The sequence below is a fragment of the Schistocerca piceifrons genome, chromosome 1, assembly GCF_021461385.2.
Source record: "Schistocerca piceifrons isolate TAMUIC-IGC-003096 chromosome 1, iqSchPice1.1, whole genome shotgun sequence".
Taxonomy (NCBI): domain Eukaryota; kingdom Metazoa; phylum Arthropoda; class Insecta; order Orthoptera; family Acrididae; genus Schistocerca; species Schistocerca piceifrons.
In genome coordinates, this window is record NC_060138.1 from 380,729,561 (window position 1) to 380,747,200 (window position 17,640).

The 17,640-nt window shown below is 39.9% G+C and overlaps 1 protein-coding gene across 1 annotated transcript; it reads right to left on the minus strand.

Moving 5' to 3' along the window:
- Positions 1-5,470: 5,470 nt before the first annotated feature.
- LOC124723993 (piggyBac transposable element-derived protein 3-like) lies at positions 5,471-6,757 on the minus strand. Its single transcript, XM_047248446.1, has 2 exons — positions 6,242-6,757; positions 5,471-6,181 (listed from the first exon to the last, which is right to left on the minus strand). Exons 1-2 carry the CDS (start codon positions 6,755-6,757, stop codon positions 5,471-5,473), a joined length of 1,227 nt encoding a protein of 408 aa, XP_047104402.1.
- Positions 6,758-17,640: the final 10,883 nt, after the last annotated feature.

Consider the following 17,640-nt stretch of genomic DNA (forward strand, 5'->3'; position numbering starts at 1 on the left):
TCATCAGTTGATAGATCAGATGATATCAGCAAGCATTTATCAAAACCGGTGATCTTGAAATAAATAACATTTAATGATATTGGCATTAGAAGAAACCTGTTTCCATTAAATCGACAGATCCCCCCAGTCACATTAACGTCTGTAACCTATATAAACCTCCAAGTACCTAATTTTCCTCAAACAATACAGATCCCATACTGATCCTTGCACTTACAGTAGCTTCAGTTTCACCTCAGTGTTCGGCGAGGTCTTTGAAGACATCCTCCACAGATGTATCTGTGAACATCTGAACCAACAACACCTCTTTGCTGTTAACTATTGTGGCTTCCGTCCTAGCTGTTCCGACTATCTTCAACTCCTGTACCTCACTTCTCTGCTGTCTCCACAGTTTAATAACAAAAAAACCTCTATATTTTAATTCCTGCAGAAAGCCTATGACCGCGAATTCGGTTTCGGACTTATACACTTGCAATTAACTATGTCCAACTTACTGCATACGTACTATGTAACCTCCTATACTTGGTCAATATTAATAACAGGAATTCCCATACCTACCATCCCACTGTAGATGCTCCCCGAGACTTCGGCCTCTTCCCACTCATTTTTATTGTCATCTAACTCGTTTGGTGCGGCCCGCCACGAATTTCACTCCTGTACCAACTTCTTCGTCTCAGAGTAACACCTGCAACTTACGTCCTCAACTATCCACTCAACGTATTACAATATCTGCCTTCCTCTATATTTTTTTCCTTCAGCTCCCTCCAGTGCCATGGAAGTCTTTCCCTCACATCTTAACAGATGTCCCATCATCCTGTCCCTTCTCCTTATCAGTGTCTTCCTTATATTCCTTTCCTCTCCGATTCTTCGCAGAACCTCCTCATTCCTTACCTCATCAGTCCATCTAATTTTCATCTGCAGCACCACATCTCAAATGCATCGATTCTCTTCTGTTCCGGATTTCCCACAGTCCATTTTTCACTACCATAAAATGCTGGGCTCAGACGAACATTCTCAGAAATTTCTTCCTCAAATTAAGGCCTGTGTTTGATACTAACAGACTTCTCTTGGCCAGAATGCTCTTTTTGCTATTGCTAGCCTGCTTTTGATGTCCTCCTTGCTCCGTCAGTCATTGGTTATTTTACTGTCTAGGTAGCAGAATTCCTTAACTTCATCTACCTCGCGACCCTCAATACTGATATTAACTTTCTTGCGGTTCTCATTTTTGATACTTCTCATTACTTTCGTCTTTCTTCGATTTTGATCTCAATCGATATTCTGTACTCATTAGAATGTTCATTCCATTCAGCAGATCATGTAATTCTTCTTCACATTCACTCAAGATAGCAATGGATTCAGCGAATCGGATCAATGATAGCCTTTCACCTTGAATTTAAATTCCACTGCGGAACCTTTCCTTTATTTAAATCATCGCTTCTTCGATGTATGGACTGAACAGCAGGGACGAAAGGCTACATCATTGTCTTACATCCTTTTTAATATGAGCACTTCGTTCTCGGTCGTTGACTCTTATTATTCACTCTTCGCTCTTGTACATGTATATTATCCATCTTTCCCCGTAGCTTACCCCTATTTTTCTCAGAATTTCGAACATCTTGCATCATTTTGCACTGCCGAAAGCTATTTCCAGATCGACAAATCCTATAAACGCTTCTTGATTTTTCTTTACTCTTGCTTCCATTATCAACCGCAACGTCAGAATTGCCTCTCTCGTATCTTTACCTTTTCTAAAGCCAAACTGATCGTCATGTAACACATCCTCTATTTTCTTTTCCATTCTTCTGTAGATTATTATTGTCAGAAACTTGAATGCATGAGCTGTTAAGCTTATTGTGCGCAAATTCTCACACTAGTCAACTCTTGCACTCTTCGGAATTGTGTGGATGATATTTTTCCGAAAGTCAGATGGTATGTCGCCATACTCATACATTCTACACACCAACATGAACAGTCGTTTTCTTGACACTCCCCCCAATGATTTGAGAAATTCTGATGGAATGTTATCTATCCCTTCTGCCTGATTTGATTTTATCTGATTTCGGAATCTCTGTTTGACTCTGAAATTAAACTAACTCTCTAAGTATTCCTCCTCCTTCTGTGATCCTTGAACACAATACTGAGTACTGGCTATTTTGTTTTCGGTCACCAGTCTTGTGACTGGATTGATGCGGCCCACCACCAATCCCTCTCCTGTGCCAACCTCTCCATCTCAAAGTAGCACTTGCAACCTACGTCCTTTATTATTTGCAGAATGTATCCCAAACTCTGTCTTCGTCTACAGTTTCTGCCTTCTAAAGCTCCCTTTAGTACCATGGTAGTCATTCCGTCATGTCTTAACGGATATCCTATCATCCTGTCCCTTCTCCTTTTCCCTCTCCGATTCTGCGTAGAACCTCCTCAGTCCTTACCTTATCAGTCCATCTAATTTTCAACATTCGTCTGTAGCACCACATATTGCATGCTTCGATTCTCTTCTATTCCAGTTTTCCCACAGATAATGTTTCACTATCACACAATGCAGTACTCCAGACGTACAGGCTCAGAAATTTCTTCCTCAAATTAAGGCCAATATTTGATGTTAGTAGCCGAAATGTATTACAAAACACAAAATGTCTTTCTCCTCTTTCTCTTCTACTCCTTCCCTTACAGTAGCTTTCCAGTCCCTCATGACTATTAGATTTTCGTCTCATTTTACGTACTGTATTACCCTTTCAATATCCTCATATTCTTTTTGTATCTCATCATCGTCAGCTTGCGACGTGGGCACGTAGACCTGAAATGTCGTTGTCTCTGTTGGTTTGCTGTAGATTCTAATAAGAACAACCCTATCACTGAACTGTTCATAGAAATACACTCTCTGTCCTGCCTTCCTTATCATAACGAATCCTGCTTCCGTTACACCATTTTTTGCTGCTGTAGATATTACCCTGTACTCATCTGACCAGAAATCCTTGTTTTCTTTCCATTTCACGTCACTGGTCCTTCTATATCTAGACTGAACCTTTGCATTTCCCTTTTCAGTCATCCTTGCTTCCGTAGCACATTCATGCTTCTGACATTTCTCGCCATGGAGCGAGGAACGTTATCCTCTCGTTGTGATTCCAATATTTTTGTCATGATCACCTTCCCCTTGGCAATCCTCTCCCGGAGATGCAATTGGGGGGCTAGCATTGCGCAAAATAAAAGGTAGCTGAAATTTAACACCATGAATTACAATTCTTTAATGTTCTATCAGACCTTCAGTAGAGGCTCTGATCATCTTAGAATTGATGGTTGGAAAACACTCAAATCTCTAGTCGTAGCATCTTTGTATCCCCTATACGTCCCTAATTATTCACTGTCAGACTGAGTCGTTCGTCTATCATCCTCATACGAGCACCAGGCATCCAGGTCGAACGTCAGTATTCAGCCAGAGAGTATGATACGGCTAAGGCTGTGAATCTTAAAACACGAGGATGGCTCTCTCCTCCCCCTCCCCCTTCCCCATATGTTTTGCATTTTCTTGAATAGCGTTGTTCCTCGTTTCCATTTTATCATCTCCATTTGAAAGCTGCTGCTTTTAAGTTAGAGTGTAACCTAGCAGTCTTACCAGGTATGTTGGTGTACTACAGTACGACAAGGTTTAGCCTCTGAATCTTACTCCTGGTTTTTAATTTGCCTGTCTCCCTGTGTGTTGTGTAAGTGAAATGGAGATGTAGCTGAATTCTATGGATTTGAGCTGGGGCCACATTTCTTGAAATATTTGTCCATCACTTCCATATCAGTAAATAAAATTCTGTCAGCGTCAGAAAAGTTGTAGGTGTGGGCCACCTAACAAACATCATCAGCATACACGAATTTTCTTGAAGACGTTTCTGGCAAGTGTTGTGTGTACAGACTGGAAATGAGGGTATCCACAACAGATCCTTGAGATAAACCATCATTTAGAGAGAGGTTATACCCTCGCTGAAAAGCATTACAAGTCTTTTAAAGGCAGTCTGCATATTAAAATCTTTTAGCAATTGTGGAGATTCGTGGAAACGTTGGCTACGTTACGTGTTAACCCCGCAAACAACGATACCTATGAAAGTAGTCCAGTTCCTCCTTACCATGCCAGAGATTTACTTAATGTCTCGTTTTCTTTGTTTGCTTGTGTAAGTGATTATCATGTAGACAGAAGTACGTTATTCATAATACAAACTACTGTGTCAAGATCGACGAAAGACTACAAATATTAACATTAGACGTTTCAACAAATTATTGCCATCTTCAGATGTGGTAATTAATGAACAGACATTTTCGTCGTGATGTATAAACTCGAATTATATACATACCAAACATCAAGATAAAGTATGTCAATAAAATATGCATTATGCTAGCATGTGAAAAAAGAAGACAGTTTCTAAACATAAGAGAGACAGTGTTTTTCACTATCTGATAGCATGTTCCCTATTTTAATTACATATTTTATACCATTTCATCTATGTTGAGTATGCATATAAGTAGAGTTTATACATCATTGCGAAGGTGAACTGTAACCGTAACCAAAAATCAGGAAAATCGTAAGGAGCTACTACTATTTTATTTAAAAACTGTAAAATTTTGAGAGTTAGCGCACATATTGAATACTTCTGACATATTTTTGAAAACGTAACTGCAAAAATTTTTCTGAACCTACGAAAATTATTTTTTTACGTCCTAACACACACAAAGTCAGGACACGAACTAGGCCTCTCACGCACGGATTATCAGCCCGACATTGAAATAGATTTCTAATACATTATTTTCTTCCTCAAGACTTATCTTACACAGAATTCATATAATATGTGTAAAAAAATAGTTTCATAGACCAATAGGGAGGTGTCCTCGTTTGAGGACAAAGAGCACGAAAACTAGTACATTTTACACAGAACATTTATTAGTAGTATCAAAGAACACATGAAGAGTGTACACTATTAGAATATTTATCAACAATTTCAAGAATACATGAAGAGCCTGCACTACTTTGTATCTTGTCTACAGTGAAATTGTTTCATGCACTGAGAGCACACAGCAACTTTACACCGTTCACAAATGTAACGGGTTTTCCTACGGCAGTCCCGATCGTGACACCTAACTTGGCTGGCCAGTGTGATCCACCATCAAAGCGTAATTCTTTGGATACCGTAATTCTTTGGGTACCGCATGACGGTCTCTCTTTTTTTATTGTAGAGACAGCAATGGGCTTTCATCTGAATTCCTTCCTCTCTCTTGTAATTTCTGCTTTTGATTTGTATATCATCCCAGAGGCGACTCTACTCCTGCATGCTAACAAATCCATATTTTCTTTTTCACTCAGAGTATCCATGAATTTACTGCAGTCAAAATTGTGGTTGAAAACCCTCATGCACCACCTAAGATTTCTGGTGTCATGTCTACAGACGGCCACCAAAGAATCCATTAGGTCAACTCCTCCCACGTTCTTATTGGAAATTCAAATGCGGTGGGGTCTTTTGATCTCTAGAAACTTCTTTTCCTTTCGACAAAATCGGGTGGCAACCCCTTCTGGTTCTCTTCCAGCATATGACGATACAACGGTTACAGGTGAATGGTCAATCCATCTCGTGACAGTGAAGCCTTCTGTTGATGTCAGCACTGCAGAACTGACACGTCCCTTCTTTTGTAATTCTTTTGCAGCCTTCAGTTTTTTACCTGCTCCCTCCACTGTGTTATTGCGAATGGTACCAATATACCATGTGTTTAGCTTTTTCAGCTTTAGCACCAAGGGAATGCTACTGAAGAGTTTGTCAGCATAGACTTCGTGGTTCTTTTCATGAATGTCGTGACACAGACGGCAAACAACATTTCCTGCTGCCCTGCATTCAGATATATTACTGCGTCCTCCTCCAGCGCCTTGAAACAGTTCAAAGCAATACACAAAACTAGACACACCTGCACGCAACCACATTTTGTAGCCCCATTTCTTGAGCTTTTTGGGAAAGTACTGCTTCAATGATGATCTCCCTTTGAACGGAATCACCATCTCATCAACACTGTCAAATACTTCAGGTTCGAGAGCCTTGTGATAGGTATTATTCTGGGCTTCCAAAATTGGTCGTAATCTGATAGCTTTATCAGTATTGTCCGGAGGAATTGTAGAAACATCTTTGAAATGTAGGAAACGGCGCGCAGTTCTTCTTATCTTCTGCACGACATAGCATCAGCAATCAAGTTCATGCGTAAGCCAGTTTCCTCAGACCAATACTGTCGTAATGAGTGTTATTCCAAAATATATCTTCAGTTCAGGAACAGAAGTAGAGAAATATTCTTTTCCTTTCTGATGTGCACATAAGTTTGTCTGCTCAACTATTTCAGCTATGACTTTCTCTGGAAACAGCTCCATAAAGAAATCGAGGGGACTTTCTCCAGTAATGCACACTTTTGCTTCTCCAGTAAATGGCGGCACAATAACTGAGGTGTCCAATTCACTGAACCAAATCACATTCCTTTTAGGACATTTTGTTGATATTCCTCGTTCAGAAGGATCTCTTCGAATTTCACTTTCAACCTCAGTATGATTTGTTGTACTTGTTTCATTGTTGGGAATATTTTCACTGTATAAGTCATTTGTTTCTGAAGATATATTACAAGTATCAGCGATGAGGTCCACTTCAAATAATGGGTCGTTGTCAGAATCATCACTCCAACCCAAATCATAATCTGCGTCAGCTTCCAAAATTTGTAGAATTTCTGCATCAGTTGCAATCAGGCGAAAGTTCATACGTGTTTTTGAGTCTGTCGTCCTCGAATATCTTGGCTGATGAATGCAGCCTGTCTGTCATCCGAAAGGAATAATATAGATTTACTCACTTTTTGGAAACTATAAAATTGTGTATGCATAACAAATTAATTTTGTCATGTTTGGCTACAGCCACTATCTACATTAATATATATCAAAACCGACTGCGTGACTGAGTGCTACATACAGTAAAATAGGGTACTGTAAAACAGCAGAGGACAAGAAAGTCAGTATTCTGTATGTACTGAAGACGGTAGTGTGAAGTCATCTTGACGGATAAAGCCCTCAACTGAGGACACAAGTAATTTTTTATAAAAATAAACATTTATACGATTCACATATCTGCAAAAAGTATCATATAATCTGTAATAAGTATTAACAAACTTATTATAACAGATACCTCTCCAGAGACAGTAGTAATTTTCTCACAGAACAACGTTAAACTCTCACAACACAGCTCCGTGGCTATACTAAGAATGGAGTGACGAATCCAAGGTTCCCGCGCGCCAAGCACCAACACTGCCATGTAGTAGACGTTCTTGCAACTATTATTACTCGACATATAAGGTACGTGTGCATTTACGGTCAACTCAGATGTCAAAGATGACAGAATTGAGCCGAAATTTAAGTGACCTCATTTGAGGACGCGACGCATGAGAGGGCTTGATTCGTTAAAGAGCTTCATACGAACATTTCGAATTAGTTCAAGCGCCTCCGGTTTATGAGCACCACGTGACGGATTAGAGACCACGACGTTCCATAAGGCCCACCCAGTCTACTCGCAACTCATCTGCTGGTTATCTATGAAGTATTTTGTTATTCATCTGGATGACACTTTAAAAACAAGCATGTTACAGAGCAGTGCATCTTCGTAAACATACTCACGGCTACGCTTTAATACATATATAGAGAGTTTGAAATCAAAAATTGAAAACCAATACGAATGACGTACGCAAATGCAGCAATTGAATTGCGTACAGGTCTAGGCTTCCGGGGGTATGAAATATGCACGGCGGCGTTCCTTAACATTTAGAGGTAATGGAATACACAACAGGGAAAGCTGACATGTGCACGTGCTGCTGGTGGAGGTGGAGGAAGAGGCGGGTACCGCGGGTGGCCGCCAGAGCGCACTGAAAGCAGCGCCGCGCCGCTGCCAGGTGCAGGTGGCCGGCGATGCATCACGGCCAGGAGCCGCTGCCGCTGGCCGCCATCAATTCCGCACAAAGCCGCCAGGAAAGAGACAGAGCTGCAAATCAATCCAAGTCAGCAGTCATTACCCCGTGCCGCGTCCGCACTCCCCCGTTTCCGCAGGTCTGCGGGAGTCGGCAGCGCCGGGACGCGACTCTGCAGTGCCGTTGCAGAAAGCACACCAGCAGGGAGCTCTCTGCGCGGTACGCAGGCGACGTTTCGGCTGCAGCCTAGGCCGCCATCTTCAGATATCCCTGCCCACATTTTAACGATAACAGACTGAATGTGCCTTCGGAATGAGAGAGGTTAATATATTTATATTTCGAATGATGAGAACACATACACATCAAGTTGTAAAACTATTGTAGACTTTTATAAGTAGCAGTACACTGCGGTAGTTTTCGTAGCAACCTTGGTCAGTTAAGATGGTAACCGTGTTACCCGTATGTTCGGTGCGTTGCACACGTATCGGGCGTTACCTCATTTCGACAGCTTTGTTTGTGCATGTCATCAGTGTCTTACTAGATTCCATTATAAACCGGAAACAGTGAACTGTCTAGAAACTGAATGAGGATATGTAAAGCTCCAGATAACCTACAGAACACTTTTGTTCTACATAGCTATCCTCGCGTCTGTTACTTAAAAATACATAGTATTTATAGGGAAATTGAAATTGTCAGTGCCTAATTCAGGTTTTATTCGGCAACTGTCGATTTGTAACGTGAAACAGAAGGATTCTGTGGTAAATATACAAAAAAGAAAAAAGAACAATTTATCATGTAGCACTAGAAAACGAAATTTCCTAAAGAAGAGGTAAAATAAACTCAAATAAAACAACAGAAATTTATCAATAGTTGCTTCAAAACTTCTTCGAGCATATATAAAATATAATTTAGTTGTTCATGAACAACTTTCGCTCTAATCAATGTGAACAGGAAGCTCTTCCCTCTGATCACGTGAAGGATATTCTATTGCGAACAAAAATAACAGTAATAGTTATACAACTTTTCTTATGTTTGAGGTGTAAACTGTACTTCCATGAAACGTAATTGCTTTGGCTACACAAAAGAGCAAAAGTTGAGCTATCAATTAATTTTTATTATTTATAAAATACAATTTATATTTTTCAAGGGTGTAAAATACAGAATGGGATAACACAGAACCATGTGAAGTTCTGATTATGTCGAAAACATACAAACTACAAAGATTCGGTCTCACGCATTCATATATATTTCTTTCCCTCCCAGTGCTACCAATCCTGCCGGTAATTGTACCATTTAGTAAGTCATTCATGTACGGTACCAAAACAATTGAACCCTAGTTTTGGTAGAACTCAACTCTAAATTCATATATATAGCAACTGTGGACAAATGTGCACAGTCGCAAGCTCTTATAATCTCTTCCAGAGATAGTTCCCTGACCCATTCAGTCTCTTCATTCGATACTTGCTGAATATTAGTGGTAGTTCCTTTGTACGCCCAAAGAGGGCAGTCAACAAAGATATGGTGGATTGACCGTCAGGGGGGAACACAGTTAAGTATCCACATCAGTCCCGACTGGTTACAATAAGGTTCACGGATACCCCACACACGTGTGGGAAAATCGAATCCTTGTATGGGCAAGGAATGGTTCTCGACTAGATGTTTGTTGACTGCTCTCATCAGCTTTTCCGTAAATGGTTGACATTGAAACAGAACTCAACGAGTTTTTTTGCTGCGCGCCACGACAGTTTCCTTGGATTCAGACATTGGTATCCTACTTGTGCAATATCCCGACGAGCAGGGATCTGAGCATTCCTTACAATTTATGCGTGCATGTAGGCGGAGAAAATCAGGTGCTAAATAATCGTTGAAATTCGTGGTGAGAACCTCCAGTTGTCTTTTATTTTGTACAGTGCTACTAGTTTCGCTCAAAGACCATTGTCTAGCTTAGCTAGCATAAATGGCAGGATTGTTATAACATGATGTAAACAGTTACAAGTTACTGTTGCTGACCAATCATAGCAGCGTGACTCAAAGTGACTCTGGTTCACTTGCAACAGCAGTTTGTAATTGTTAACATCATGGCATAACGTTCTTACCATTTACGTCTGCTAAGCTTGAAAATGGTAATAGCATTTTTTTATTAGTCTTCTGATTGGATTGATGTAACCCACCAAGTATTTCCCTCCTGTGCCAACCTCTTCATCTCAGAGTTCCATCTGCAACCTACGTCCTCAATTATTTGCTGGATGTGTTCCGAACTCTGTCTTCCTCTACAGTTTTTGCCCTCTACACCTCCCTCTAGACCATTGAAGTCATTCCCTGATGTCTTAAGCGATATCCTATCATCCTGTCTCCTTGGCTTGTCAGTATTTTCCACATATTCCTTTCCTCTCCGATTCTGCGCAGAACCTCCACATTCCTTACCTTGTCAGTCGAATTTTCAACATTCGCCTGTAACAACACATCTCAAATGCTTCGATTCCCTTCTGTTCCGGTTTTCCGACAGTCCATGTATCACTGTACTCCAGACGTAAATTCTCAGAAATTTCTTCCTTAGATTAAGGGCGATATTTGATATAAGTAGACTTCTCTTGGCCAGAATGCCTCTTTTGCCACAGCTAGACTGCTTTTGATGACGTCCTTGCTCCGTCCGTCATTGGTTATTTTACTATCTAGGAAGCAGAATTCCTTAACTTCATATACTTCGTGACGATCAATTCTGATGTAAAGTTTCTCTCTTTTCTGATTTCTACTACTTCTCATTACCTTCGTCTTTCTTCGATTTACTCTCAATCCATACTGTGCACTCATTAGACTGCTCATTCCGTTCAGCAGATCATGTAAGTCTTCTTCACTTTCACTTAGGACAGCAATGTGAATCGTATTATTGAGATCCTTTCACCATGAATTTCATTTCCACTCCTGATCCTTTCTTTTATTTCCATCATTACTTCCTCGATGTACAGACTGAACAGTAGGGACGAAAGGCTACATCCTTGTCTTACACCCTTTTTAATACGAGCACTTCGTTCTTGGTCGTCCACTCTTATTATTCTCTCTTGGTTGCTATATATATATTGTATATGACCCGTCTCTCCCTATAGCTTAGCCCTAGTTTTTTTAGAATTTCGAATATTTTTAACCATTTTATATTATCTAACGCTTTTTCCAGGTCGACAAATTCTCTGAAAGTGTTTTGATTTTTCTTTAGTCTTGCTTCCATTGTTAACCGCAACTTCAGAATTGCCTCTCTTGTGCCTTTACTTTTCCTATAGCCAAACAGATCGTCACCTAGTGCATCCTCAATTTTCTTTTCCATTCTTCCGTATGTTATACTCGTAAGCAACTTGGATGCATGAGCAGTTAAGCTGATTGTGCGGTAGTTTAAGCACTTGTCAGCCCTTGCCGTCTTCGGAATTGTGTGGATGATATTTTTCCGAAAGTCAGAGGGTATGTCACCAGACTCTTATACTCTACACAAAATCGTTAATAGTCGGTTTGTTCCCACTTTCCCCAATGATTTTAAAAGTTCTGAGGGAATGTTATCTATACCTTCTGCCTTATTTGACCGTAAGTCCTCCAATGCTCTTTTAAATTCTGATTCTAATAATGGATCCCCTGTCTCTTCTAAATCGACTCCTGTTTCTTCTTCTATCACATCAGATAAATCTTCCCCCTCATAGAGGCTTTCAATGTATTCTTTCCACGTATCCGCTCTCTCCTCTGCATTTAACAGTGGAATTCCCGTTGCGCTCTTAATGTTACCGTACTTGCTCACCCAAGATTGTTTTGACTTCCCTGTGTGCTGAGCTGTCCTTCCGACAGTCATTTCTGTTTCACAGTTTTCCTCCGGCCGTTTCGTCTTAGCTTTCCAGCTTTTCCTATTTATTTCATTCATCAGCGACTTGTATTTCTGTATTACGGAGTTTCCCGGAACATTTTCGTACTTCCTCCTTTCATCAATCATCTGAAGTATTTCTTCTGTTATACATGGTGTCATTGCAGTTACAATCTTTGTACCTACGTTTTCCTTCCCAGCTTCTGTGATGGCCCTATTTAGAGGTATCCATTCCTGTTCAACTGTACTGTTTACTGCACAATTCCTTATTGCTGTATCTTTAGCTTTAGATAACTACACGCGTATATATCATCAGTCCTTATCATCAGTCGTATCCCACTTCTTCATGTTGATTCTCTTTAATCTCTTAAACTGCAGCCTACTCTTCATCAAAACTACATTGTGCTCTGAATCTATATCAGCTCCTGAGTACGCCTTACAACCTAGTACCTGATTTCGGAATCGGTGTCTGACCATGACGTAATCTAATCGAAATCTTCCTTACTACACGGCCTTACCCAAGTATACCTACTTCTCTTGTGACTCTTGAACTGAGTATTCGCTATCATTAGTTGAAATTTATTACAGGAATTAGTCTTTCTCCGGTCTCATTCCTCGTTCCAAGCCCATAATCTCTTGTAACTGTTTCTTCTGCTCCTTCCCTACAACTGCATTCCAGTGCCCCATGATTATTAGATTTTCATCTTTCTTTATGTAGTGCAAAACCCTTTCAGTATCCCTATATACCTTCTCTATATCTTCATCTTCTGCTTGAGATGTCGGTATCTGTATGTGAGCCGTTTTTGTCGGTGTTGATTCGCTGTCGAGTCTGAGATTTCAGTAGAATGCCGCAGTGATCGTTTCCCCTTACAGGTGTTATCTGTTAGAGCTACACTATGACAGTCCAAAAAACAGAATCATCACCTTGTCCGATCATGGCTGTCCTTCACCTTTATCACCTCATCTTTACCTTGGGGTTTGTGACGTCGGTATGTATACCTGAACTAGCGTTGTCGGTATTGGTTTGCTGTCGATTCTGATAAGAACAACCCTATCACTGAACTGTTCACAGTAACACACTTTCTACCCTACATTCCTATTCATAAGGAATTCTACTTCCCTTACATCATTTTCTGCTGCTGTTGATATTACCCTGTACTCATCTGACCAGAAATCCTAGTTTTCTTAACATTTCACTTCACTGACCCCTACTATATCTAGATTGAAGCTTTGAATTTCCCTTTTCAGATTTTCTTGCTTCCGTAGCACGTTCAAGCTTCTAACAATCCTCTCCCAGACGAAAAGAACGTTATCCTTTCGTAGTGTATTCAATATTTCTTTCACGGTCACCTCCTCCTTGGCAGTTCTCTCCCGGAGATCCGAGTAGGGGACCAGCATTGCGAAAAATAAGAGAAAGCTGAAGATTTTCACCATGATATACAATTATTTAATGTTCTCCAGACTTTCAGTAGAGATTCTGATCATTTTAGAACTGATGGTGGGACATTGCTCAGAACAGTAATCATAGCGTGTTTGTACCCCGTATACATCCCTAATTATTCACTGACTGACTGAGGTGCACGTCCATCTTCCTAAGTAAGAGCACCAGTCGTCCAGGTCGAACATCAGGATTTTGCCCCAGAGTATGGTAGGGCTAACGCTATGAATCTTAAAACAAAAGCATTGTCCACCCATATGTGCCAGCAAGTCATTGAAGAGCGTTGGTTCTCGTTTTGATTTTAGCTGCTCCGTTTGAAGTATGCTGCTTTTAATTTATAGTTTTACCTAGCAATATTACTAGGTACATTGGCCTCTGAATCAGACTCCTGGATTCTAATTTGCCTATCTGCCTGTCTGTTGTGTAGGTGAAATGGAGATATTACTGCATTCTGAGGATTTGATCTGAGGTACCATTTCTTGAAATAATTATCCATAACTTTCATATCAGTAGATGAAATGATTTTAGCGACAGAAAAGTTGAAGCTGTTGGCCACCTAACAGACGTCATCAGCATACATAAATTTTCTTGAAGATGTTTCTGGCAAGTCGTGTGTTCACAGAATTGAAAAAAGGGTATCTGGAATAGGTCGTTGAGATAAACCATCGTTCAGGGAGAGGTTATACCCTTGCCGAAAAGCATTACAAGTATTTTAGAAGAATTTGCATATTAAAATCTGTTGGCCAATGTGCAGATTCGCGGAAACGTTGACTGCGTTACATGTTATTACGCCGCAAACAACAGTAACTATTGTCTTTGTTGCCTTTTGCTAGTGATAATTATTTAAGCAGAAGTGAGTAGATTATAATACAAACCACTGTGTCAAGATCGCCGAATGATTACAAATATTAGCATTACAAGTTTCAACAAATTATTGCCATCTTAAGATGTGGCAATTAATCAACAGACAGTTTCGTCATGATTTATAAACTCTAGTTATATACATACCGAACATCAAGGAAATAAAGTATATCTATAAAATATGTATCATGCTGGGATATGATAAACGAAGACACTCTCTTAATATAAGAAGACAGTGTTTTTCACTATCTGACAGCATGTTACTTATTTTATTTACGTATTTGATACCATTTTTTTGATGTCCAGTATGCATATATGCAGAATTTCCATCATGACGAAATTGTTCTTCGATTAATTTTCTGAAACTGGTAAATATTTGTATTGGTTAGGCGACCTTGACGAAGGTCTAATAATATTATGTCTAATAATATTATTATTATTAAAATCTCTGTTGACCATTTCCGAAATTCTTATACGCTGAATGAAACTAGCTACAAAACGCAATCTCCTTTTTCCATATTTTTTGCACACCTACATTGATTGTTTAAAATGTCTTCTGCCTTCGCCCTGAGAAGTCCTTAAGCTCTGAATTTTCAATTCAACACCGTAGGGGACTGGAGTAATTGTTCTGTAGCTGTTTTCAGACTAATAGATAGATACATCGGGGGAAATGCCTGGGTAACAACGTATCTATCAATAGAATCGCTGTGAACTACTACCATTTCAACTTCTCATCCCTGAACCGAATATTTATCAATATACTAGCTAATGTCAATAGAAAAGAGCCTGTGTAAGCGTACACGTTGAAACTCAGACAAATTAAACTTAGACGCACAGAATACGTAATTAATGGGAGTGAAATTCCCTAGTAATCATTTTTCAGATTAGATTGTTTTCATTCCTGAATAAGCATTGACATATTTGGCTTGAGTTAGTTTCAGTGCATATCATCTCAGAAAATTTGTACACCTAGGATGAGACATATTTAAAGGTGAGACATTTTTTCGCTATGAGGTGGGAATATGTTCATAAATATGAATATTCAAGCATGTAATTGTAAGTAAATGTAGTAAAGCAATGAAGTGATAGTATATGTAGTTACTCACTGTAAATAATGTGTTAAGTATATTCACCATTCACGCATGTTCCTGTAGTGCAGTCTGTATTAAAAATTCTAAGATGAGGTTCCAGGAGACGAATTTAGACTCCTATCATGTGAGAGATTCTGTTTCTCTTTCTGGCTCTGCATGGTCTGTAATTTATGAAAGGTGCAGTAATCAACATTTTCACGCAGGTCATCAAGGTAACGTGCTTAGCAAAGTATGCACCAGCCAGCTGCTGCCATCAACCGCGCAGCTGAGCGTTCTGCACACCAACTAACCCCGACAGGCAAGCAGTGACAATCTAGCTCTTTTATTGGCTTCATCTTATGCTGAGACGTGATTTCTCTACAGTAATGCGTTAGAAACTCTACAATTCTTAGTGGTACACTGGCTTCCCCGTCGGCCTTTTCTCTTTCTTCCACCATGTCATGGGTGTGATGCGGGTTTCCGCACGGTAGGGGCTGTGTGTCTACCAGTAAGGTACTACTGCGGTTTAATGTGTGTTCAGCTACTGGGCCTTGATTTGGCGTTCTCACATCACCGTTCTCCGTCCTTCGTTCTGCAGAATGGTATGACAGTAAGAGTTTCTGTATCAATTGGAGAAATGATAAATTTCGTTGCGGTGAGAATGGCTGTAAATTGCTTAGAGCACATGAAAGCTTTTATATATTGCCAAAAGCTGTTATAAAGATTGCATCTACAGTTATATAAGGTATGCTGATGTATTTCCTCAATGAAGGGGTAAACAGCCTGACAAGACACTGAAATGCCGTATTCAGCGAGCAGCTGCATGTAACGTTGCATAGCTAACGACCAGCACAAGGTGCAACTGTAGTTTTTAACTTTCAATAGAGACAACACACTTCAAGCTGCAAGTAAAAGACTGCGCTGCGTATAGAGACCAGCGTACGTCGTTACTTTTAGTTGAAAAATTCGCAGTGTACCCACGCAAACTGCAATACACACGCACCGACACACGCGACATTACACAAGAGTGGTGACACCGGCCACTGGGCGGTTGACAGAAGCGACAGTCGTTAAAAAAACATTTCTGTATGCACAAACAGCAATTAAAGCTCATAACAGCAGGATTATCCTATTTAGGAGCAAGAAAACTTGACAGATACTGAAAGCTTCATGCCTCGACTGTAAAATTACTCCGTTGTTGATCCGAGAGCAATGACCAACCGAACATTGTAAGAGACTACTCAGTGACTTTGTTGAGTTCCAACTATAACATTTCAAACAATTAGTACACTTCATGAACAATAGCAGCTCGAAGAGATAACAACTTCGTCCATTATAACGCGGCGAAGAAGAATGAATAAAACATTTTTTTTTATTTCACAAGGGAGAAAACGAAATTTGGCAGCTGATTTGTAAAGATGACATGCATCGCTGTAGAGGATTCTGACAGTAATTTAATATCGACATTCGCGACGATCACTGCCAATATCCGACCGGTCGGAAAGAGAACCAAGAAAGAAAACTATTAGCTCTGTTGACAACTGACTGATCTCTTTGCAACGAAGATGCACGTCTACATGTATACTGCAGAAACCATGTTACGGCGTCGCACTGGATTCTTCCGGTAACACTACCTTTTTATCTCATTCCTGTTCCATTCATGACTGACGTGTGGGACAATTTACTGTGATTTTCTTTTTCTTTTTCGCCATGATCTTTTCGCGAGTCGTGTGTGGGAGGAACTAGCATGTTTTTGTTGTTGTTACTTAAACTCTCAGATTTCAACAGTAGATATTTAGATAGGAACTGGGAATAGTGATCATGTAGCATCTTAGCAGTAGTGATTACCGATGTGTGTTGGAGACAAGAACTGTAAGCTGATTCCAAAGATTATGATGGATGCTGTGTCACATTTACGAAGGCTGTGATGTTAGAAAGCTTCTTAGTATCTTAAAATGGCCTCTAATAAGCTAATGTGTTAAAAATTTGTAGTCTCTGCAGAACCATGATTTTGATCTTAAACAACTCCACACTAGCTGCTTTTTGACTTTAAACAAGTCAGTAAGGGGTGTGTGGTTGCTTAAAATAAATATTCCAAGATCTTGTGAGACTATTCAACTGCCGTGCCGCAGCGAGTGTTGTAGTGAACACCCCTAACTGTGTTGCGAAATCGTGTGTGGTGACTGCAACTCAACAAGGCCCTGGAGCCCCCACAGGGTTCGTGAGGCTACTTAGCACCATTCTTAATCAAAATTTAACACAAATCACTTTAATAGACACTGCTGTCCCGTAACTGGAAAAGAGTAACTTATCCGACAAAAATTGATGCTACTTTCCATTCGGATATGCTCGAGATGTAAATCTGATACAAAGTATATAGTGGCTGATTGTAATCTAGACAAACGTAAAATTCTGTATGGAATGTAAAAATATAGTTGCCTTTTATTATAAGCTTTATTACGAGGGCAGTTCAATAAGTAATGCAA